This window comes from Magallana gigas, chromosome 4 (genome assembly GCF_963853765.1).
Source record: "Magallana gigas chromosome 4, xbMagGiga1.1, whole genome shotgun sequence".
Taxonomy (NCBI): domain Eukaryota; kingdom Metazoa; phylum Mollusca; class Bivalvia; order Ostreida; family Ostreidae; genus Magallana; species Magallana gigas.
Window position 1 is genome coordinate 4,890,846 of NC_088856.1, and position 20,113 is coordinate 4,910,958.

The 20,113-nt window shown below is 32.7% G+C and overlaps 1 protein-coding gene and 1 long non-coding RNA gene across 4 annotated transcripts; one reads left to right on the forward strand and one right to left on the reverse strand.

Annotated features, from left to right (window-relative positions):
- The first annotated feature begins 3,076 nt into the window (after positions 1–3,076).
- LOC117682264 (uncharacterized) lies at positions 3,077–4,197 on the forward strand. Its single transcript, XR_004596709.2, has 3 exons — positions 3,077–3,133; positions 3,255–3,281; positions 3,863–4,197. It is a non-coding gene; the product is annotated as an uncharacterized lncRNA (long non-coding RNA).
- Positions 4,198–6,771: 2,574 nt separating this feature from the next.
- LOC117682263 (serine/threonine-protein phosphatase 6 regulatory ankyrin repeat subunit B) lies at positions 6,772–19,159 on the reverse strand. 3 transcript variants are annotated; one of them, XM_034449484.2, is made up of 11 exons: positions 19,009–19,159; positions 16,498–17,051; positions 14,963–15,142; positions 14,438–14,755; positions 14,177–14,305; positions 13,637–13,963; positions 13,285–13,443; positions 12,169–13,149; positions 10,293–11,795; positions 10,103–10,153; positions 6,772–8,141 (listed from the first exon to the last, which is right to left on the reverse strand). In XM_034449484.2, the coding sequence occupies exons 2-11, from the start codon at positions 17,015–17,017 to the stop codon at positions 8,032–8,034; spliced, it is 4,278 nt and encodes a 1,425-aa protein (XP_034305375.2). In that variant the 5' UTR covers positions 17,018–17,051; positions 19,009–19,159; the 3' UTR covers positions 6,772–8,031. The 3 variants fall into 3 exon arrangements, with proteins under 3 accessions (XP_034305375.2, XP_034305374.2, XP_065937071.1); XM_034449483.2 differs by having other exon boundaries at positions 19,005–19,159; XM_066080999.1 differs by lacking the exon at positions 16,498–17,051 and having other exon boundaries at positions 6,773–8,141; positions 19,005–19,159.
- Positions 19,160–20,113: the final 954 nt, after the last annotated feature.

Here is a 20,113-nt window from a genome sequence, read left to right on the forward strand (position 1 = left end):
TGGTCGCACTTGCAAGATATTTGGCAACACGTCTTTCCGTACAGACGACTGCATCCATCTCATCAGTTGCAATGCATATATATATATATATATATATATATATATATATATATATATATATATATATATATATATATATATATATATATATATATATATGGCAATTCCACGTCATTCCCATTTACTTTACTTTAAATGCGTATTTAGTGGGTAGAGCAGCATACCTTTAGGAAGTCGTTCGCGCATCTAAAGGACAGGTGTCTAAAAATACTGATGTTTTGATGGTACAATCATTAATCTAAGTCAATATACTGCTCAAAGCAAGCACACGTGTTGCTCGTGACTTTCGTAACAACAAAATGTGTCAGATTTTTAAAAAATATATCTGAAAACTGTCAGAAAGATGACATTCCATTTTAAGCGGAAAAACATCGTGTTTAAATACCTATCACCCGGTCCTTTCTATAATAAAGAGTTAGAATACAAATAAAGAGTTGTATACTGCTTTTGCATTCACAACATGCTGGTGGACTAAATATTAGTTAGTAGTAGGAAATCTTAAACATCGGAAGTCACTTTGAAATGTAATAGGTCTTTCAATCAGCAAAAGACAATTTGTAATTGAAACAATTAGTCTTTTTCTGAATAATATTATAAATTACCATTTAGTTCTAAGTATTATACTCGGCTCAATGTTATTTCCTTTATTGTTAAAATATATTTGGTACAAGTATACAAAACGTTTGGTTCAAGGTATCGCTTACAGAATTATGATATATGGTTTAGTGGTGGGGATCTCAACAGTTTTCAAGACATTTGGTATTTTCCTGTTTCCTGGAGTCACAACAATCCCATAGGGTCATGGTCTATATTATATTTGATTCATCATAATACATTTAGAAACAAGCATTCTGAGAGTATTGCATAAGCAATACACGTCCCCTACCGGTTTGTAGAAAATGTGAAAGCAATGCACTGTTATGCAGAATATCGAACCCGAACATTAAAAAATTGGAATATGAAAAATTAATTTTCTCGCAAATATGTCAATCAGACGCTACAAAAGTGTAAACTTGATCTGTAGTTTGACATTTTGAAGCTGTTCAGCAAATTTCATATTATTCCTCAAACGCATAAAGAAGAAAAGTGTGGAAAACTGAAGTGGGACAGACAGGAAAGCTATAGTCCCCTCCGGTGAAAACCGGTAGGGGACTAAAAAAAACCCTTACCTTCCTATTATAACTCGTATAAACATAATTAGGTCTTTCCACCTTTCAGTTGAAAGACCTCTTGTTTTCTTTATGTTTTGAATTCGAAGGGGGGGGGCACGTAGGTTGAATTCGAAAGGGGAGGGGTTAATTGACAATCTTTTATTATATGAAATTCTTATTTGGGACACTGAATAAAATTATAGTAAAATCTGACCTATAGAACAAAATTTTTAAAAGTGATCCAACAGACAACAGACAACTTAATAACAATATGGCTTACATTTTTTAGCTTTAAATACGATCCATACACTAAAGGTAACAAATGTGTAAATGAGAGAGAGAGATAGAGAGAGAGAGAGAATGACAACCTTTTTCACTCTAACTTTATGACTACTCGGGACAAATCAGATCATTCGTTAAAATGGAAAGTATTGTTGCTTGTAAAGTAACGATCAATCATTAAAAAACCTAAGGCTCATGTTCAACGCGTGTTGATCGTGACTTATTCAAACATAAAAAAATATACATAAAAATTATTTGGTATAAATATACTTAAAAGTTGCCACAGAAAAACTGTCCGAGGAACGTGCACAATCTCTTGCAAGGTAAATATTGCTCGCTCTCTCTCTCTCTCTCTCTCTCTCTCTCTCTCTCTCTCTCTCTCTCTCTCTCTCTCTCAAAAGTGTAAACTTGATCTGTAGTTTGACATTTTGAAGCTGTTCAGCAAATTTCATATTATTCCTCAAACGCATAAAGAAGAAAAGTGTGGAAAACTGAAGTGGGACAGACAGGAAAGCTATAGTCCCCTCTGGTGAAAACCGGTAGGGGACTAAAAAAAACCCTTACCTTCCTATTATAACTCGTATAAACATAATTAGGTCTTTCCACCTTTCAGTTGAAAGACCTCTTGTTTTCTTTATGTTTTGAATTCGAAGGGGGGGGGCACGTAGGTTGAATTCGAAAGGGGAGGGGTTAATTGACAATCTTTTATTATATGAAATTCTTATTTGGGACACTGAATAAAATTATAGTAAAATCTGACCTATAGAACAAAATTTTTAAAAGTGATCCAACTTACTATACATCCAATTTCTGGTTTGAAATAAACTTTATGTTTGTAACTACATCCAGTCAGCTACAACAAGAAAATCAAGTTCTAGATTTTCATCACTGCCCACTTCTCTAAATATTCAGCCATGCAGATGGTTTTTTATTTCCATGTTAAGGAGAAAGTACACACAAAATGAACAATGCATTATTATTAATGTACATCAATATTATTTTAGGCACACATTAATGTGAATTACTGTTAACTCCCTAGTTTTTGCAGGATATCATTCATATATTTGTATCATTAATACATAATATATTTTTTTTCATAACAAAAGATTTTAACGTTCCATAAAAAATTGTTAATATTTTGTTGGGTTTTTTTATATTCAGGAAAAAAACCCAATCAAAATAGGTTTTCCAAGTAAACCATTATGTGACCCTATTTTACTTTTTAATTAGTAACTGTCAGTTTAAATTTTTTGAAGGAAGAGTCCCAAATACCCATGTTAAAGAAACAGACAACTTAATAACAATATGGCTTACATTTTTTAGCTTTAAATACGATCCATACACTAAAGGTAACAAATGCGTAAATGAGAGAGAGAGATAGAGAGAGAGAGAGAATGACAACCTTTTTCACTCTAACTTTATGACTACTCGGGACAAATCAGATCATTCGTTAAAATGGAAAGTATTGTTGCTTGTAAAGTAACGATCAATCATTAAAAAACCTAAGGCTCATGTTCAACGCGTGTTGATCGTGACTTATTCAAACATAAAAAAAATATACATAAAAATTATTTGGTATAAATATACTTAAAAGTTGCCACAGAAAAACTGTCCGAGGAACGTGCACAATCTCTTGCAAGGTAAATATTGCTCTCTCTCTCTCTCTCTCTCTCTCTCTCTCTCTCTCTCTCTCTCTGTATTACCAATTGTTCCATTATTAAATGCAGTTTGATACACATAAACAATACTTTTCTTTTTAAGAGAAATTTGAACACCATGCAGAAATCTGTTAGTATCTGGATTTTAAGACATATTGACTCTTCATATGTAATTCGTTCTTTGAATTCTATTCCAATTTCTTTACACGTGAATTCACACAGTGAATTTCAATTTCAATCTCTGGTAATGTTTTTGTCAGTAAGAACTTTTACTTGAGCAAAATCTTAGGAGAAAATAATAAGGGATCTTGCAAATAATAATGATCGAGAGGCCATTATCTAATTAACATAGATTGACAGTAATAAATTCCATTTTATCTGATAAGTTTCCTTAAATAATAGCTTTTGAAAAATAAAAACAGAAAAAAGAAATGAGAGCAATCGTCAACACATTAAAGATGTATGCTCAAAGCAAAGTGAAGTACATGGCAAAAACCCTAGTCATTTGGGTTACTTTTTTAAAAATAAGTTTGAATCAAAACAAAAACGTTCCAACAAAAGATTGAATGTTTGCTAATTACTACGCCAAAAAAGGGTTAAAGAAAACGGACAGAAACACGCTTCGTTTGTTTACTATTAAAGTAATACAGTCTTGAATACAGTCAACACGTTAAACAGATAACGCCGAGTAACCACATCATTTTTTTTAAGGTCGCCATTTTGCTTCTTCTTTCCGTTTTACTGATGACAGTGGATATCTCGGAGGGATTTCTGAAAAAAGTTGGCAAATGGCTCAGGAAACGGGTATGCGACGCGTGTAAACTTGGTTGTCAGGCAGATTATGTTTCTTGTCACACCAATTTCAGGCCAGGTTGTGGTTCCATAAGGAAAAAGTGCAAAGAGAAGTGTACAAGAAAAAGATGTTGAATTTGAGTATTAAGATGAGACTGATTACCATGAAGCCAATTGTAGTCATCAAATAATCGAGATTTGTCGAAATTGAATAAACATAAAAGAATGAATTTGAAATTTTTGTGATTAAAATTAAATGAACCATTGCAGATGTAATGAAAGTTATTAGCAATTGCATGTACCATCTTGAAGAAAACAACTCATCAATTTCTCGAAACTAAATGTTTAAAATTAGTGTTTCTTTGGGACCACTTCTCCCTTCGTACTTTCGTCTTTAGTGCGAAGATGCGAGGTTGCGAAGGCAAAGGTGCAATACTATGTTCGCTTCCTCGCTTTTAAAACTTCACACTCTCACCTTTGCAATTTTACACTTTCGCTCTTCACCTCTTTTTTGTTCGTACATATAATTTTATGCAGGGATTTACTTGCTAGAGTCTGCTGATGCTGTATGATGTAAATGGTACATATGCGCTAGACAGTGTGACGACAATCGTGTATTTCTAAAAGTTCATTTTACTGGGTTATCTCCAGTGCTGGCTAAGCCCAATTATTATATACTCCATATTAGATTTAACGCCTGCTATGTGTGTGCACTCCCAGACATCTGACACTTACAAGGCTGCTTACCTTTGTTCAATACTATGGTTTAAACAAAACCATTCTAATTTCATTAGTGCACAAAGAGGTTAGACTGAGACTTGTTTAAAATATCTTCTCAAAATATCTTTTCTATTTTGTAGACGCCATTTTTATAGATAAAAAAGTTATTTTTCAATATTAAAGACCTCCACGTACATTAAGGTGCGAAGGTGCGGAAAAAGCGAAGTTGCAAGAGCAAAGGAGGGATAGTTGTATCGCTCCTTTGCCTTCACAGCTTTGCCCTTTTGCCTTTGCATCATCACGCTTCCTCGTCGCATCCTTAAGGAACACCATAATAAAATTAAAGGAAGTTGGAGAAATATAGTGTTGACATTCTCCTCTTAATGTTACTTCAATGTAGATATATCATGCAAAAATATGTTTGAATTGGTTAAGTACACAAAATAGTGCTATAAACTCTACATATTTATATTTATTACGCCAAAATCAGTTTATTTCTGTAAAAAATATATACTTCTACAATAACCTCGGTTCATATTTGATTTAGAACAAAGCTTTACAATGTCAAGATCTGCTAAAGAATAAAAGGCGTTTTTAGTGCTAATTTTTTATGAAGTCTTAAATAATTTTCCTTATAAAATACGTTATATCCTGACACATTTGTTCGATTTCATGGATCTCATCCCATCAAATAAAGAAGTTATCGACTATATAAAATAAAGTCGAAATAATTGTGGTATGCAAATATCTACAGTTATCATGTTTGGAGAGATAGGGTGCAAAATAAGTCAATATTTCGCGCCTAAATACATACAGGTATTGATGCTAGATGCGTGGTTTTGTCCTTTTAACTTAAAAAGAAATTCCAGGACAAATATGAAAATTTACATGTTTTGGATGTCATTGTTCAGGAGACTTTTTTCCTGATCAAAATATATGGTCCATACTGATGCATCAGATGTTTTAGGTAACTCTAATAGCAAATTAAAATCAGTCAGGGAGAGGGAGAAGGTCAGTGTTTCTTGGCCATAATATTTTAAACCCTACTTCTGAACATATCCGGTTAGCTATAATGCAGTATATATCCTTTAAATTTTAATTAAACATTTCAGTAAGTTCTGTTCTGTGATTTATCACTGAACAGGAACAGAAATGTAACCAATGTCCTGTAAACTATCAAAACAAAAATACTTTGCGTCTATCTATCTATCTATCTATCTATCTATCTATCTATCTATCTATCTATCTATCTTATTATTTGTATGCGTATGTGCATAAGCTTGTCGTCAAAGATATGTGTCAGGCCTTAACGCACTACGATACTAGTATTTACGGCAGATGTACGCCTTTTAATAGTAATGGAACGCGGCTTGACGGAATAAGAAATAAATGTTGGAATTTTCTAATCAATTCGCAACTGATGAATGTATCTCTTTGTATAGCAACCAATTTTTTGTTCAAGAAAAAGATATTTACCCCCTGTACAGGAAATGTAACTCGTTGCTGAGGACATCATATCACTGAGGTAATAGATGGAACATTTTCCAATATAAAAATAAGTGTATCATACAAATTAAAGAATAGTTAATATTATTCAGACGCTTTAAATGTCCAGATGAAATCATTAAATATACAACAGAGACCAAAATATCAAAAGGAATTTTTTTCTCTATGATTTTTGTGCATTAAGAAATTGTTTGAAGAGATTGCTATAAAAATAATCTATGATCAGGAATGCTAAAACAGCGAAGTATAATTATTCGAAGTTACGATAAACGTACACTTTGACAGCAAGTCAAACGATATTCAATCCATAAATTTCAAGATATTAACGACCGCGAGATATATAGATTTTAAACCCCCCTCCTTCCTATTTTCAGTGCTTATTGGAGAGGGCGGGGGTTTTAAATATCATGGCCGTAAAATACTGACCCTTCCCTTCGCTCTGTCTGATTTTATTTGCTCTTAGAGAGCAGGTTCAAGATATTACGGCCACGAAATATTAAAGCCCCCCCCCCACCTACTTCCAAATTTTCATTAAAAAAGGGGTTCAAAATATTAATGCTGCGAAATATTAAACCATTCTCTAATAAGAGAGGGGATTAAAAATTATATGGCTGCAAAACATCACCCAATCATTCTTGGCATACCGTGGCTTTTGGAAAGAGATGCAGCCAAAAAATGAGTAAATGAAACGGAAAAAACAACTAAAATTATAATACTTAAGTTTGCATATTTTAATATTTAAACACATACTACACATTTACAACTACATATTAAGTATAGAAAAAGTAATTCAAAAAATGTACACCCTTTCATGATATCAATGTTTGATGCATAATAAATCCTTATACAGAAGAATGAGCTAAAACTTGCGTTAATAACTTGAAACACAAATAAATGTAAAAATGCCAATTCCAAAAACTATAGTCCTTTTAAATCAACAATCTGTATTTTCGCATGGCAAGTATTTTCTAAGCTTTTATTGAATTAATAATTATTTCTTTGTTGTGATATAAATAGTAGCATTCACTTATCGGGCTTTTCCAATTAGAGTTCTGAGCTGTAAACGTAAAAACCAAAATTTGTTTTGAATAAAAAACAGAATTAACGTCATCAAACTCTACGTTGCATTGTGTATCAGTAATTGAAATATTTGAGCTGGAAATTAGATTCTTGCGTTATTAAATTATATTATACCCAAGTATTTTAAACAAACACAAATAGCTTTTACAGACAAATCATTTAATAGAGTTTAGGCCAGTTCTGGTTCTATTTTCAAGTGGGATAGTCTGATCTCGATTCAGTTTGTTACATCTGTAGAATGGGGATCTTTCGTAATAAATTACTGCGAATTAGTCTTATTTCTCTATTAGTTTAGTGTCATTGAACAAGCTTTTCTAAGTATTGCGATAAATTATATACGAATAGAGAAGAAACATTTTCGTAGCATTTTACATAGGTCTATTTTCAAGGTAATCATAAGGTTTCTTTCAAAAAATATTTCTAAAAACAGTACATCGAATTTGTCTTGCAAATGATAATTATTTTCTAATCATAATTTGTGCTGAGGTGCAAACAGTTGATGTATTAGACAGTTAATTAAAATCAACTCACCAATAATATACAAATATATTCATTCAAAACTGTGTAATTATAGATCTGTATTCATTCAAAATTATGCCTTAGCTCTTCTAAATAAATTAACATAATTCAGATACACTATTGTAATGCCAAGCATGTAATTCAAGGCTTTTCAGTGTTCCCCTTCCATGACATTTAATGTATCAACACAAGAAAGGTATTTCAGTGTTGATCATTAATATTTTAAAATAATTCTTCTTTTGTTTTATTTTCACTAAATTAATTTATAAAGCTTTTAATTCACCTTCCACCTTCAATATTTTTTCCAAAGGTTCAACAAGAGCTGATTCCTTTATAGAGTCCTTTCGTTTTCTTCCCTCCAGTCCACTCAAGTCTTGTAATATATATATATAAAAAGATGAGTTGACGATATATATCAAAATGAGATCTTAAATGTTACATGATTGTGTAGACTGTATAACTTAATGTATCAAAGAAATTGGACACATTTTACAACCTATATGTTATATATATAACATATATATAACATATATATATATATATATATATATATATATATATATATATATATATATATATATATATATATATATATACTACTATATTAAAATAATAGACTCGAATTTTTGGTCTTTTATACCGAGAAATCGGAAGAATACTGTCCTTTGTTTTATATATTTTAAACATCATTGGTACTTGAAGATTACCAATTTGTTTTTATTTTTTCTCAGGTAATCTTCGCTAATTAATAATCAACGAAAATTCCTCAATAAATCCCGGAAATCACCTGGGTTTTTTGAATTTTACAATCTTGCGTTTGCGCAATACATTCACGCTAACGGGATCTCAAGTTTATGTTTCAACACCATCACATCTGCATGAATAAACTCAGGAATGATAATACAAATACGGGTAAACTTTCATTGGACTTTTGCTATATATTCTGTTTATATATATTATTGATTTCTCATGAGAGAAAGTATGAAATAACAACTAAGTACTTACTTTTGTCTTCGTGATGACAAAAAATATTTGATTACATGCAAAAAAGTTACATTAAATTTGTTAGGAGAGTGAAGATCGAATATGTTTTATCGTTAAAATGAACAATGTCCTACGGACCCAGTCCTATGGATTAAATTTTTTATTTGAAAGGTATTTGCAGTCTCGAAAAGGTTTGTTGTGATGAATTTGTCTGTTATTTTCAAGGCAACATCATTAACTCTCTTCAAAATCGTTCTGGAGCGATTCTGCAATTGTCTGCTACATTACGGGTAACTGTGGTAAGGGCCTTTCTATGGTGTTCCGATGGGGTCACTTCGACCTTCGCAGTTTAACCTTTAGGTCGAAGATGCGAGAGTGCGAAGTTGCGAAGGCGAAAGTGTGAGAGTGCGAATATACAGCTAAAATTGTCTTTAAACAATAGAGAGCTCCACAATGCCGAAAGCGCGAAGATGAGAGTGCGAATTTGCGATGGCGGAGAGCAATAGTAGTATCGCTTCTTCGCCTTCGCAACTTCGCACTCGCGCACCTCAACCTAAAGGCGAAAGTGCGAAGGTCGAAGTGGCCCCATCGGAACACCATACCTTTCCCGAGAAACAGTTAGATTATTCAAACCAATGAAAGTGTAGTAAAATTGATAGCATTATTGTAGGCTTATAGCTTTGTTATGTAAATGTCAATAATAAGGTGTGTCGATCTCTTTTTCGTAAATGTCCGATATCCAATGTCAACCCGTCCACGCACGGGTCAAAGTCTAGTATATATATATATATATATATATATATATATATATATATATATATATATATATATATATATATATATATAAAGCTCTAAAAATGGCTAACGACACGAACAATAGATATTGTCAAATTTTCGGGATAACCAGTCCTTTCTTCAGGACAAAAGAAATAAATTACAAGAAAGTATACAAAAGAACATTATAAACTACATTATAAACAGTTTTAGTTTCATAATGAATCTGCTTATTCCAAAAGTAATTGTTTTGCATAACTGATAATAATTTATCAGTTTTCAAATATCGTATGCTCTCTTCTTGAGTAATTGTATCACGAGAAGGGATAGACCGAAAGCATATTTTTGAACATCATCAACAAAGTTCGTGATGCATTGTTTTCTGGTTTTTTTTTTTTTCGTTTTTTTCTTTTTTTTTTGGGGGGGGGGGGTTATTTAGCAAAACGATGCTAGAAAAAAATCCATTCATTATGCACTGGCATGTCTTTATAGATAGTAAAAATAGTCCCCGAGGTGAAGGTTCACGTGAATACAGGAATATGCATTGCGTATGAGATTAAAAAACTTGAGTTTTACCTTTTTCAATTGACATTATTCTTTGAAGAACATTGGCTCTTCTTACATTCTCTAAAATTAAAGAAAAAAATTTAGTATCATATATGCATTAGTTTTATCATTATATGTATTAGTGTTCATCATACATTTTATATTTAGGTATTACGAACAGAATTGCCATAAATGTGCACTACACACAATGCGTTCTTACTATGTTTTCGAAGCCATTCTTCGTGCTGGTGCCACAAATAAGAAGGACAAAGTTCTTCCTCCTGTGTGTATATACTCCCAGTTTGTTCACTTTCTTCTCTTGTTTGTTGAATACATACCCATCGCTTGAGAATATCAGTGACAACACTGTTGTCACTTTGTTTTAAACAGTCGCCTACTATAATTACTAAGGGATCCTTTTCGTCGGGATCGAAATCAAACCCTAACACTTCTATCAATAAATGATAGTTGGATGCGTGTACAACCTTATGAATGACGGTTTCGTTGTCATTATCTCTTAGAACAATATTTGCATCATTTGACAAGAGCTCATTAACGATTGTGAGATATTCACTTGTTGCATTCGAAGTCAAGTCTGACCTGCAAAGAAATTCAACTGCTTTGTGAAGGGGAGTCTTTCCATCAGCATCTTTGGAGTTTACAAAAGCACCGTTTTTTATCAACAATTTTAACAGAACACTCGATGTACAATAATGAAGGGGTGTACACCGATTGCTATCCGCCGCGTTCACGATAGCATTTGCTTTAAGCAAAATAGATGCTGCGTTTAAATTGCCCAATTTGGATGCCAAATGTAAAGGGGTTTTTCCTTCTTTGTCTTTTGAATTCACAGTAGCATTGTGTTCGATCAGAATTTTAATGACAAAAATATGCCCATTTTCTAGGGAGACATGCAAAGGGGTTCGACCTTTTTCATCCGGCACGTTGATATCTGCTCCATTCTTAATTAAGGTTAATAGAACACTTCTGCCCAAACTTGCGGCAAGAAATGCAGGTGTTTGAAGTAAACTATTGCGTTCGTTGACGTTTCCTCCGCTTTTTAACAACATATTTGAAGCTGCAAGGCTACCAATTTCTGCAGCTAAATGCAATGGTGTTCTACCACTAGAATCTGGAAAATTAGAATTTGCCCCATGCGATAAAAGGAAGTCTGCTACATCAAGTTGTTGGCTCTTGATTGCCTCATGCAAAGGTGAACTCTTTTGGAGATCGCATTGATTAACATCAATACTAGCCATGGCAGTGAGTAAATCATTTGCAATACTAGCATTACCATATATTCCACAGAAGTGAAGAGGTGTTTTTCCGTCCACATCTGCTTTGTAAATATAATGACTTTGTTGTAGTATTATATTTACAATTTCGTTACTATCTACAGCATAATGAAGTAACGTTCTCCCAAAACTGTCGACTATGTTTACATCTGCCCCTGCGTCAAGCAAACATTCCACTATTGAATAATACTTGTTCTCCGCAGCTATGCTTAACGGAGATTTGTTCATGAAATCGCATGCGTTTACATTAACCTTGGCATTAATCAGTAACCTAACAATTTCTGTATGTCCATTACAGGATGCAGCATACAAGAGAGATCTTCCTTTGTTGTCTTTTGTATCCAACTCCTCATTCTGCTCTATGTAAGGTAAAAGGTCGCCTACCAAACCTCTCCTTGCAAAATTCATTGCAGGGGTAAAGGAAATATCTGTAAAGTTAAACAGATTATAGTTAATAAAAAGAATAATTGTGTTTCAATGTTTATTTTAAAATGTGAAACTGTTCGCATTGTTTACATTGCCTAATTAAACCTTAATTATCACCTCAAAAAACCTTTAAAATAAATAAGGGTCTCAGTTTGTTTTTAAATAATTTTTTCATATATTTGAAGTAGATTTCCGGTAATATATTACACCTTTTTCGTTCAGCTCAGAAAAAAATAGAGAGATAAACATGCGATGTGTTTGATTTTACAGAATCTGATGTAAAACTACAAAAATTAATTTGGTTGAGTTGCTCAATTACAATGAGGTATATCATAAAACTTGAAATATGTATGATAATATATGATAAAAAATTACCTTCTGTCCTTTCAAAAGCATCAACGATCTTTAAGATATCTTCATGATTTTTCGCTAGCATTCTTGGTGTAATTCCTTTCGCATTACATCTATCAATGTTATTTGAAGATTTTAATAGTATTTCTACAATATCAGTGTGCCCATTTCTGGTTGCCAAATGGAGAGGTAAATCGTTTTCACTATCCTGAAGGTTAGTGTCTGCAAAGGCTTTCACCAAAATTTGAGTTACATCTATTAGACCATTTTCTGAAGCAATACAAAGAGGTGTTTTTGCAGTATTGTTTTTCTTATTGACAAGGGCACCTCTGCTTAACAAATTTTCCACCATTTCGCTACCGTGATATTCATTCGCCATTCCTAGCAATGCTGTATGCAGGGGCGTGTTGCCACGTTTATCGACGCTATTAACATCGGCTCCGTACATCAGTAAGTCATGAACTATTTCATCATGTCCCTTCCTGCATGCGACATGTAAAGGAGTTTCTTCGTTGTCCCCAGTAGAATTCACTAATGCACCAAATTTTAATAAAGTAGTTAAAGCATAACGGTGTCCATATTTAGCCGCAACGTACAAAGGGGAACGATTATTTTTATCACTGAGTTCAACATTGCTTCCTTTATTTAAAAGAGTTGATACTATTTTCCAATGTCCATTGCGAGCAGCTAAAATAAGTGGTGTATCAAGATTCTTATCAGTGGCATCTATCTCAGCGCCACAAAGTAATAGCTTCTCGGTAATACGAAGAAAATTTCCTTCTGATGCTAAATGTAAGGGAGTTTGAAGCTTTTTATTTCGTAAATTAGGATTCCTTCCTTCTTCAAGTAACCGAAGAACTATGTTTGGATTTCCTATTTCCCAAGCCCGGAAAAAAGGGTCAATGATTGATTCTTCCTCCATGGCGTCTCCTGATAAATCACGATCTTTAGATGTTTTTACTAAACTTTCTTTTTGTTCTGACGACAATATGTCTTCTTTTGGTGCTATTGTTTAAGAAAAATTATTGACAGTTAATTGACGCCCTAAAAAGAATAGTTAATTCAAACTACTTGAGTAAATTTATGCTAAAGATCATATTCTAATATTTTTACTTAAAGTACTTAATTTGAAGAGCATACCGTCGCAATATTCAAGAATAGCTTTAATCTTTAAGTCTTCAACGTTTCTGAAAACAGATGTGTCCTTGCCTCCTATCATTGCCGTAACGACTTTTGAAAATGTCCCTGAAGCCAAAGCCTCCGAAACTTTTGACGACGGGTTGATGTGAAATACCAGACCTTTTAAATCAAGAAAGCAATCTTATTTGGTTATGCATTATATACCTGTAGCAATTCATTTAAAACCAATGTACATGTTACATCATTTGAAGAGATACTAGTTAGTTATAATGAGTGAGAACTATCATTACGTTTTATTTATTTAACCCTTAACCATGTATTCAATCCTATTTCTATGATTTATAATTTCTACCTTGGCCAAATCCTGAGTCATTGACAAAAGTCGTATCCAGAAAAACAGATAATCGCAAAAGCAAAGTTGACACACTGCTGAAAAGCAACTTCGTGGTGTTGTAGATTGCTCCTCCTTCCTCAACGTAGCTCAGATAGGAAAACTTTCCAGTACATTTGAAAATTAAGTATATTGCATTGTCATATTCCGTCCAATTTTGCAATTCCAGTTTAGCTGTTTTCATTTCCTCAAATAGAAGTCGATTTGCAGTGGAACTGAATGGAATGATGGATGCAGCCATGCTTAAATCCTGATCCCATTTGATTTGAAGATTAAGTTGTTCGTTAACTGCAATTGGTTTTTGACAAAATACATAAACTTCAAACAAGTCATCAGAATTCTAATACTGTTTATAGTATAAATCGGGTGAAAATAACAGGGGTGAACATGACCTTGTATATAACAGAGATATATATGTTGTCAGGGAAGCATTCAATTTGTTCTTTGTAATGTATTGTTTTTCTGTCCAATTCTCTGTCTTTTAGTCTCTGGTTAACTTACCATCGGTTGAACATTTGTTTTGAATAAGGTGTTTCATCATATTATTGACGTATATGTCTATATCGCACAGGGTTGAAGCGTTTTTCCACGAAATATGCCGAATGATGAACATATCTTGGCATGTTTTGCCTGGAATTAAAATTGCATATGAATCAATTTTGTGTAAATTTTTGTTACATTTTATAACAGATAGATAGATAGATAGATAGATAGATAGATAGATAGATAGATAGATAGATAGATAGATATAAAAAGCTTTACCATATGGAAAATTCTCAGGGTAATAAATATATCCACTAACTCGTATTGACGAGATACTGTAGTTCTGCAATGTAGCTTCGACATCTAGAACTTGAAATAGTTCATTGAAGAGTATTTTGAGACAGTCCGTTATTGGATATCCATATGCTTTGTTAAAGCTTACAACCAGGCAACCTTTTTCAAAACTGTCAACTACAATGTCGTTTTCCTTTAGCACAGGATTAGAATTGAGATTGACAAGGTTGGTTTTCATCGCGTTTTCCGTGATTTTTTTCCATTCTGGTGTATCGTTGGATCTTAAAACCATTCTCAGACTTACTGAAAAAAATTATCGGTCGACTGGCATTAGAAATTGGCTTCTTAATATTATGTACCAAATAGGTATTATCAGTTCCCCCATAAAACTCAGTAAATATAATATAATTGTCGACAAGATACATGTAGAATGATAAAAAACGGTTTCTTTATTACAGGGTGGGTGGGTGTGTGGGTGTAAATTATAATATAAATGTTATACTAATTGACCTTCTCCAGTTGATTGAAGCTCTAATTGTTCTGACTGACGGCGATCATCGAGCTGAATTATCATTTTGTTTTTATTTCCAATTTGTTCAATGAAAAAAGGTGCATCCATTTGTTTTCCAAATTTTATGCTCATTGTATTTCGATTTCCTATTTGCGCTGTCAAAATCTCACTTGTAGTTTCTGTCAAATAAATGAATGACTTTGTTAAGGAGGTTTATTGATATTTAAAAAGATCTTTAAGTTATATGTATGCTGAATGTCTACAATAAACGAACATAAATAATTGTCACTCTTTGAGAAAAAAAATAGTATTTTTGATATTTAAACAAAATTTTAAAAAACATAAAAAAACCCATCATGAATATTCAATATTCATGCAATTCGTTTTTCATAACTTAAGGACAAATAATACAATCATTGTATTTTCTTTGGAATACAATTCAATTCAATACAATTAAATACAATTAAGGTTTTTTTTATTAAAATGAATAATACCTACCTTGAAGGACTGTGAATTATTTTCTATATTTCACCAATAGTAAAAAACAACAGTTTTCAAAGAAAATTTATGATTTTTTTTCTCCTGGGGTTAATTTTATTTGAGAAGCAAAATTGAAAAATCTAGTTTTGCCAAACTAACTTAAAATATGACTGGAATGTGAGATACAAGTATACTATTAAAGGACTCAGGAGAGAGGCTTGGCTAATGCTCTTGTTATTTGCGTCCTTAATGGTATAACTGCTATACAAATTATGAATAAAACAAGTTCATATTAATAATATAACTGATAGTCGCCATTTTCAATTATCATTTCGTACGGTAATATGGTTCCAAGCCTAATTCAAAGACTAATTAACTAGTCAGATGTGTATAAATTTATTTGACAGACGTGTCTTTTTACATCGAATCAGTCTGCTTAGCAGGGTATAAGTTATCGGAAAACATTTTGATTATCTCTTATATAGTGAAACTTATGTAAAGGTATAATAAAAAAAAAATAAACAATTTCCTTGCGTATTGGCAATTACTTTATCTCAAAAAATTTACAACTCATCACACTTTCTTTTAAAAATTTTTTGTTCCTCTTGCTCTAGATTCAATAGAATATATTTGAAACCAAAACTAGAATTTCAATATTTTTTCATGTTGGCTGTCTAAATTTCAAAAACAGCACACATTCTGTAAAGTTGAGCTAATCTTCAGTATTTAAACTTAATTTCATCGAAAGGAGAAATGAGGATAAGTATTGACTTTGATAAATTTTTTGAAGTACATCCACACGGGGCACAGCTTTATCAGCACTATACATATCAGTTAAAATATATTGTAAAATTATTTAATACCTAATTTAATTTATTTAAAAACATTATTTAAAACGAACAGAAATATTCTTGTAATGGGAACTCTGCAGTGCCGGAGGTAAAAAAAAAAACAACTATCATTTGTCCTAAAAATACCATTTTGGTTTGATATTTTGTTAAAATGCTTGATTAATCAATTAAGCGTGTTTCTGTTTGTTTGTTTTTTAATTTACCATCTGGTCTAAGTGGCTGAATACTATCTAAGTACGTTTTTCCAATCTGAGGAAATCTTTCAGCCATTCTCACTCCTATTTCCCAAAATTTTTCACATAACTGTTTCATCACATCTGAAGTCATTGTTTCATGGTGGTTATCAACAATATGAGTTTTCCAGATTAGATTTAGTGAAATAATATCGTCATAAAAAGGCTGCATGTCAGTGATTCTCAATTGAAAGTTTTCATGTGTTTCGTGTATGTTTTTATGCCCAGTGCACATATTTCCTTGAAGCAAAACTTCACACAACACAGGTATGCTTAAAACAAAACTATTTCGTTTCACTATTTCTTCCTGACAGTGTTCATTGAGTAGTCCAAAGGTTTCACTCTTCTTAATATTCTCTATATCATGATGCCACTGTTCCAAAATATTCCCTAGAAATCTTGCACAGTGAATTTTGAGATGGGTCTTCAAAGTCTCAAAATTATGCATCAATGTGTACATATCACTTTTATTTTTATTCATGATTTTCATCCATTCAAACTCTTTGGCAAAGTCATTTAAATGTCTAAAATAAGAAAAAAAAATTAAATATATTTTTATCATTAAAGTTGTTATTAAAGGAAAAGTAGAAAATATATAAGCACTCTGACTGAGATTTATTGTTTTATGATCACTGCTGTTACCTCTAACTACGCATTTAATTAATGTGATTTAATTATCATTTGAAAAAATATTTACTTTCAGACAAAATGCAATGGGGAAACGCTAACTACAATTCTATCTTTCCATATATACCATCCTTTATTTTCTTTTATGTGCATAAACAGTGACCACATATTGCTCGCCGACTGGAAAAGTCGTTTCACATTATGAAACCCTATGAACCAGTCTTGTGCAGAATGTAAAAATTAAAATCAAACAAATTTCAGAAAGCTACCCCTTATTTAACAGATAATTTAAGCTCAGTTTCACATATCGTAACCTGCAATATTTAAAGATTTCCCAAAACACCATACGTTAAACGTTATCAAATGATGTGCACTTATTTGACTCAGGCACGTAGCATCAGCCCCCCCCCCCCCCCCCCACACACACACTTTTTGTCCAAGCAACAAATTTTTTAAAATTTACTTATTAGTAATTGAATTATCATGGAGTTGGCCCCCCCACCTTTTTTTTGGGGGGGGGGGGTCAAGATTTTTCGGATGAGTCTGCCCCCCCCCCCACTTTCAAAAACGATGCTACGTGCCTGTTACTCGAAACTAGTACGTAGTATTTTGTGATGTTAAACGATTTTTTGGTCGGCAAGCAATATTCAGACGCGGTTTATAGAAGTAAATAAATGCCAACATATCATATATGATTGTGTGTGATCGTAAAAGAGAGTTGTACATGTATTAGCATTTTCCCCATTGCGTGTTATAATTACACTATTGGATTTTTTTTACACAATTAAGCGCTTGTGAAATTGAGCCAAAAAATGCAATGATTGCAAATGTGTCTGTCAAAGTTGGTCTGCTGGTTACAGATTCATCAGAAGTCTAACGCCTATGTAGTTTATTCGACAATATTTTCGCAAATAATAAACGCAATGTATATATAAAAAATGAAAACAGAACTTGAAGTCGATATCACTATTATCTTTGAATTTTTGTCAAAATTTCTTTCCTGATACATCTATGACTATATCTTTTTCTAACATTACTATTTTAACTCTCTCAATCTGTATTTTGTTAAGTCGTTATTGTTGATCTCAAGAAAACAGATCAATAACGATAGGTGATTCATTAATGTAAACCCACATCAATACAGTACGAAATATGTGTTTGAATAAAAAAGCATATTAATTTATCTGTTGGTAATAGCGTAAAAAGTATGTAAATGTTATATGTCATAAAATAAACTCAAAAACTTTAGTCCCTTATGCGCTTCCGTAGAAAAAAGGAGTCACTACGCCTTCAGAGAAGCGAATAGTGTCTGTAGAAAAAGACTTTATAATGCCCTTTTTGGATCATACCGGCTTTTCGTCGCGTTAATGTGCCTTTCTTAATGGCGTTACAACGAAAAACGTTTTAAAAGTGTTTTACCCCTTTATTCGCGTTATTTTGAAAAGGTGTTACAAAGTCTTTCAGAAACTGAAGGCGTCATTAATGGATTTTTTCAGCATTTAAACGCTTTTTGAGAAAGCGTCATTACGCCTGTGTGCGTTATTACGCCCTAAATCTTATTTTCAGTAACATAACTGATACTATTTAATAGGCTTTCGTAATGATTACAGCACTGAGTCATAGAATTTGATAAAAATTGAAGCTATGTTAGCATTACCTATCGACATGAATCTTTAAAGCCATTTTCAGAAAGGTTCAGTGCATATATCTGTCTTTTTTTTAAGACTTGAATTAAACAACGTGTACATTAAAAAAGTTAGGGGGATCGTTAGCTTATACACTGTATTATCTACGAGAGGTCGGGATTATTTGCGAAATCAAAAGTACATGTATAACATATCAATACTTACGTACAAGATGTACACCCGGTTTTTAAGATTCAATACTGTGCATGTTAACCGTCCCGACAACACCAACAGTATAGTGCAGAGGAAATTGTGTTAATGTAACCTGATCATCCGTATCAAACTCTGAGCGATGTAATTTTAAAATGGCTTCAAGTTTAAGTGGCCTCTTACGGAGGCGTTATCGTGCCATATTGACACATTTATATTTTCTAAATTCCACACTAATTTAAACTTATTTAAATATTTGAATTATTAAATTGTTACACTTCAATGTGTTATAGCATGAGTATGTGTAATTATGTGTTAATCATACGATACGGTATATGCTGACTGGGTTTGTATACATGTAGGCGCTTAGCAATCAAGCTTTCTGCGTCTGAGATTGTCAGCTGACACGAGCGCATTGCCGCCGCAGCGTTCTATCCCCTATATACTGTCCAAAGATATCCTCGATTCATATTTTGCTTTATTACTAAATATCTTTTAATACCCCTGGGCTCAAACGATGTTCTTTCAAAAGTATGAAAAATGTCCAAGATTTCTTTTTTGTAGCGCCCGCCTGTGGTTTTCAGGTTTCAATACATGGCTTAAAAATGTGATGCCTACGGGGATTTTGTATTGCAACAGACCCGGCTGTTATGACAACTTATGCGCGGTATTCCAAGTGGCTTCCGAAAAGCTATAGTAGATCTCAAAAGAGAAGCATTACGTGGCTAAGGTATGATATGGTAGGTGCATAGACTGCTTCATTACTGACGCTTGCTGCATTATCAATTTTAGAGCAGTGGAGTTTGAAGGCCCACCACTTATTGTTGGATATTTAGTAGCTAGCCTAAATTTGTCGTCGCTGATACCTTATAGCACACCGTACAACCGCTTTTGAATCATTTCATTCAAGTGCAGTGTGATGCATTCAAAATTGTTTGTTTACCTGGACAGCAGACGTTCACTGAGGAAAGAAATGTTCCTATTATCAATCTTAAACAAATATTAATCTTATAATATTTGGTTAAAAGTAGAGTTATATAGTTGTTTTTTTTATGACCAGTCTTGTTTTCTTTAAAAACATTGCAATATGAAGAATTTTGAGCCATTTTCTAATGCAATTTTCG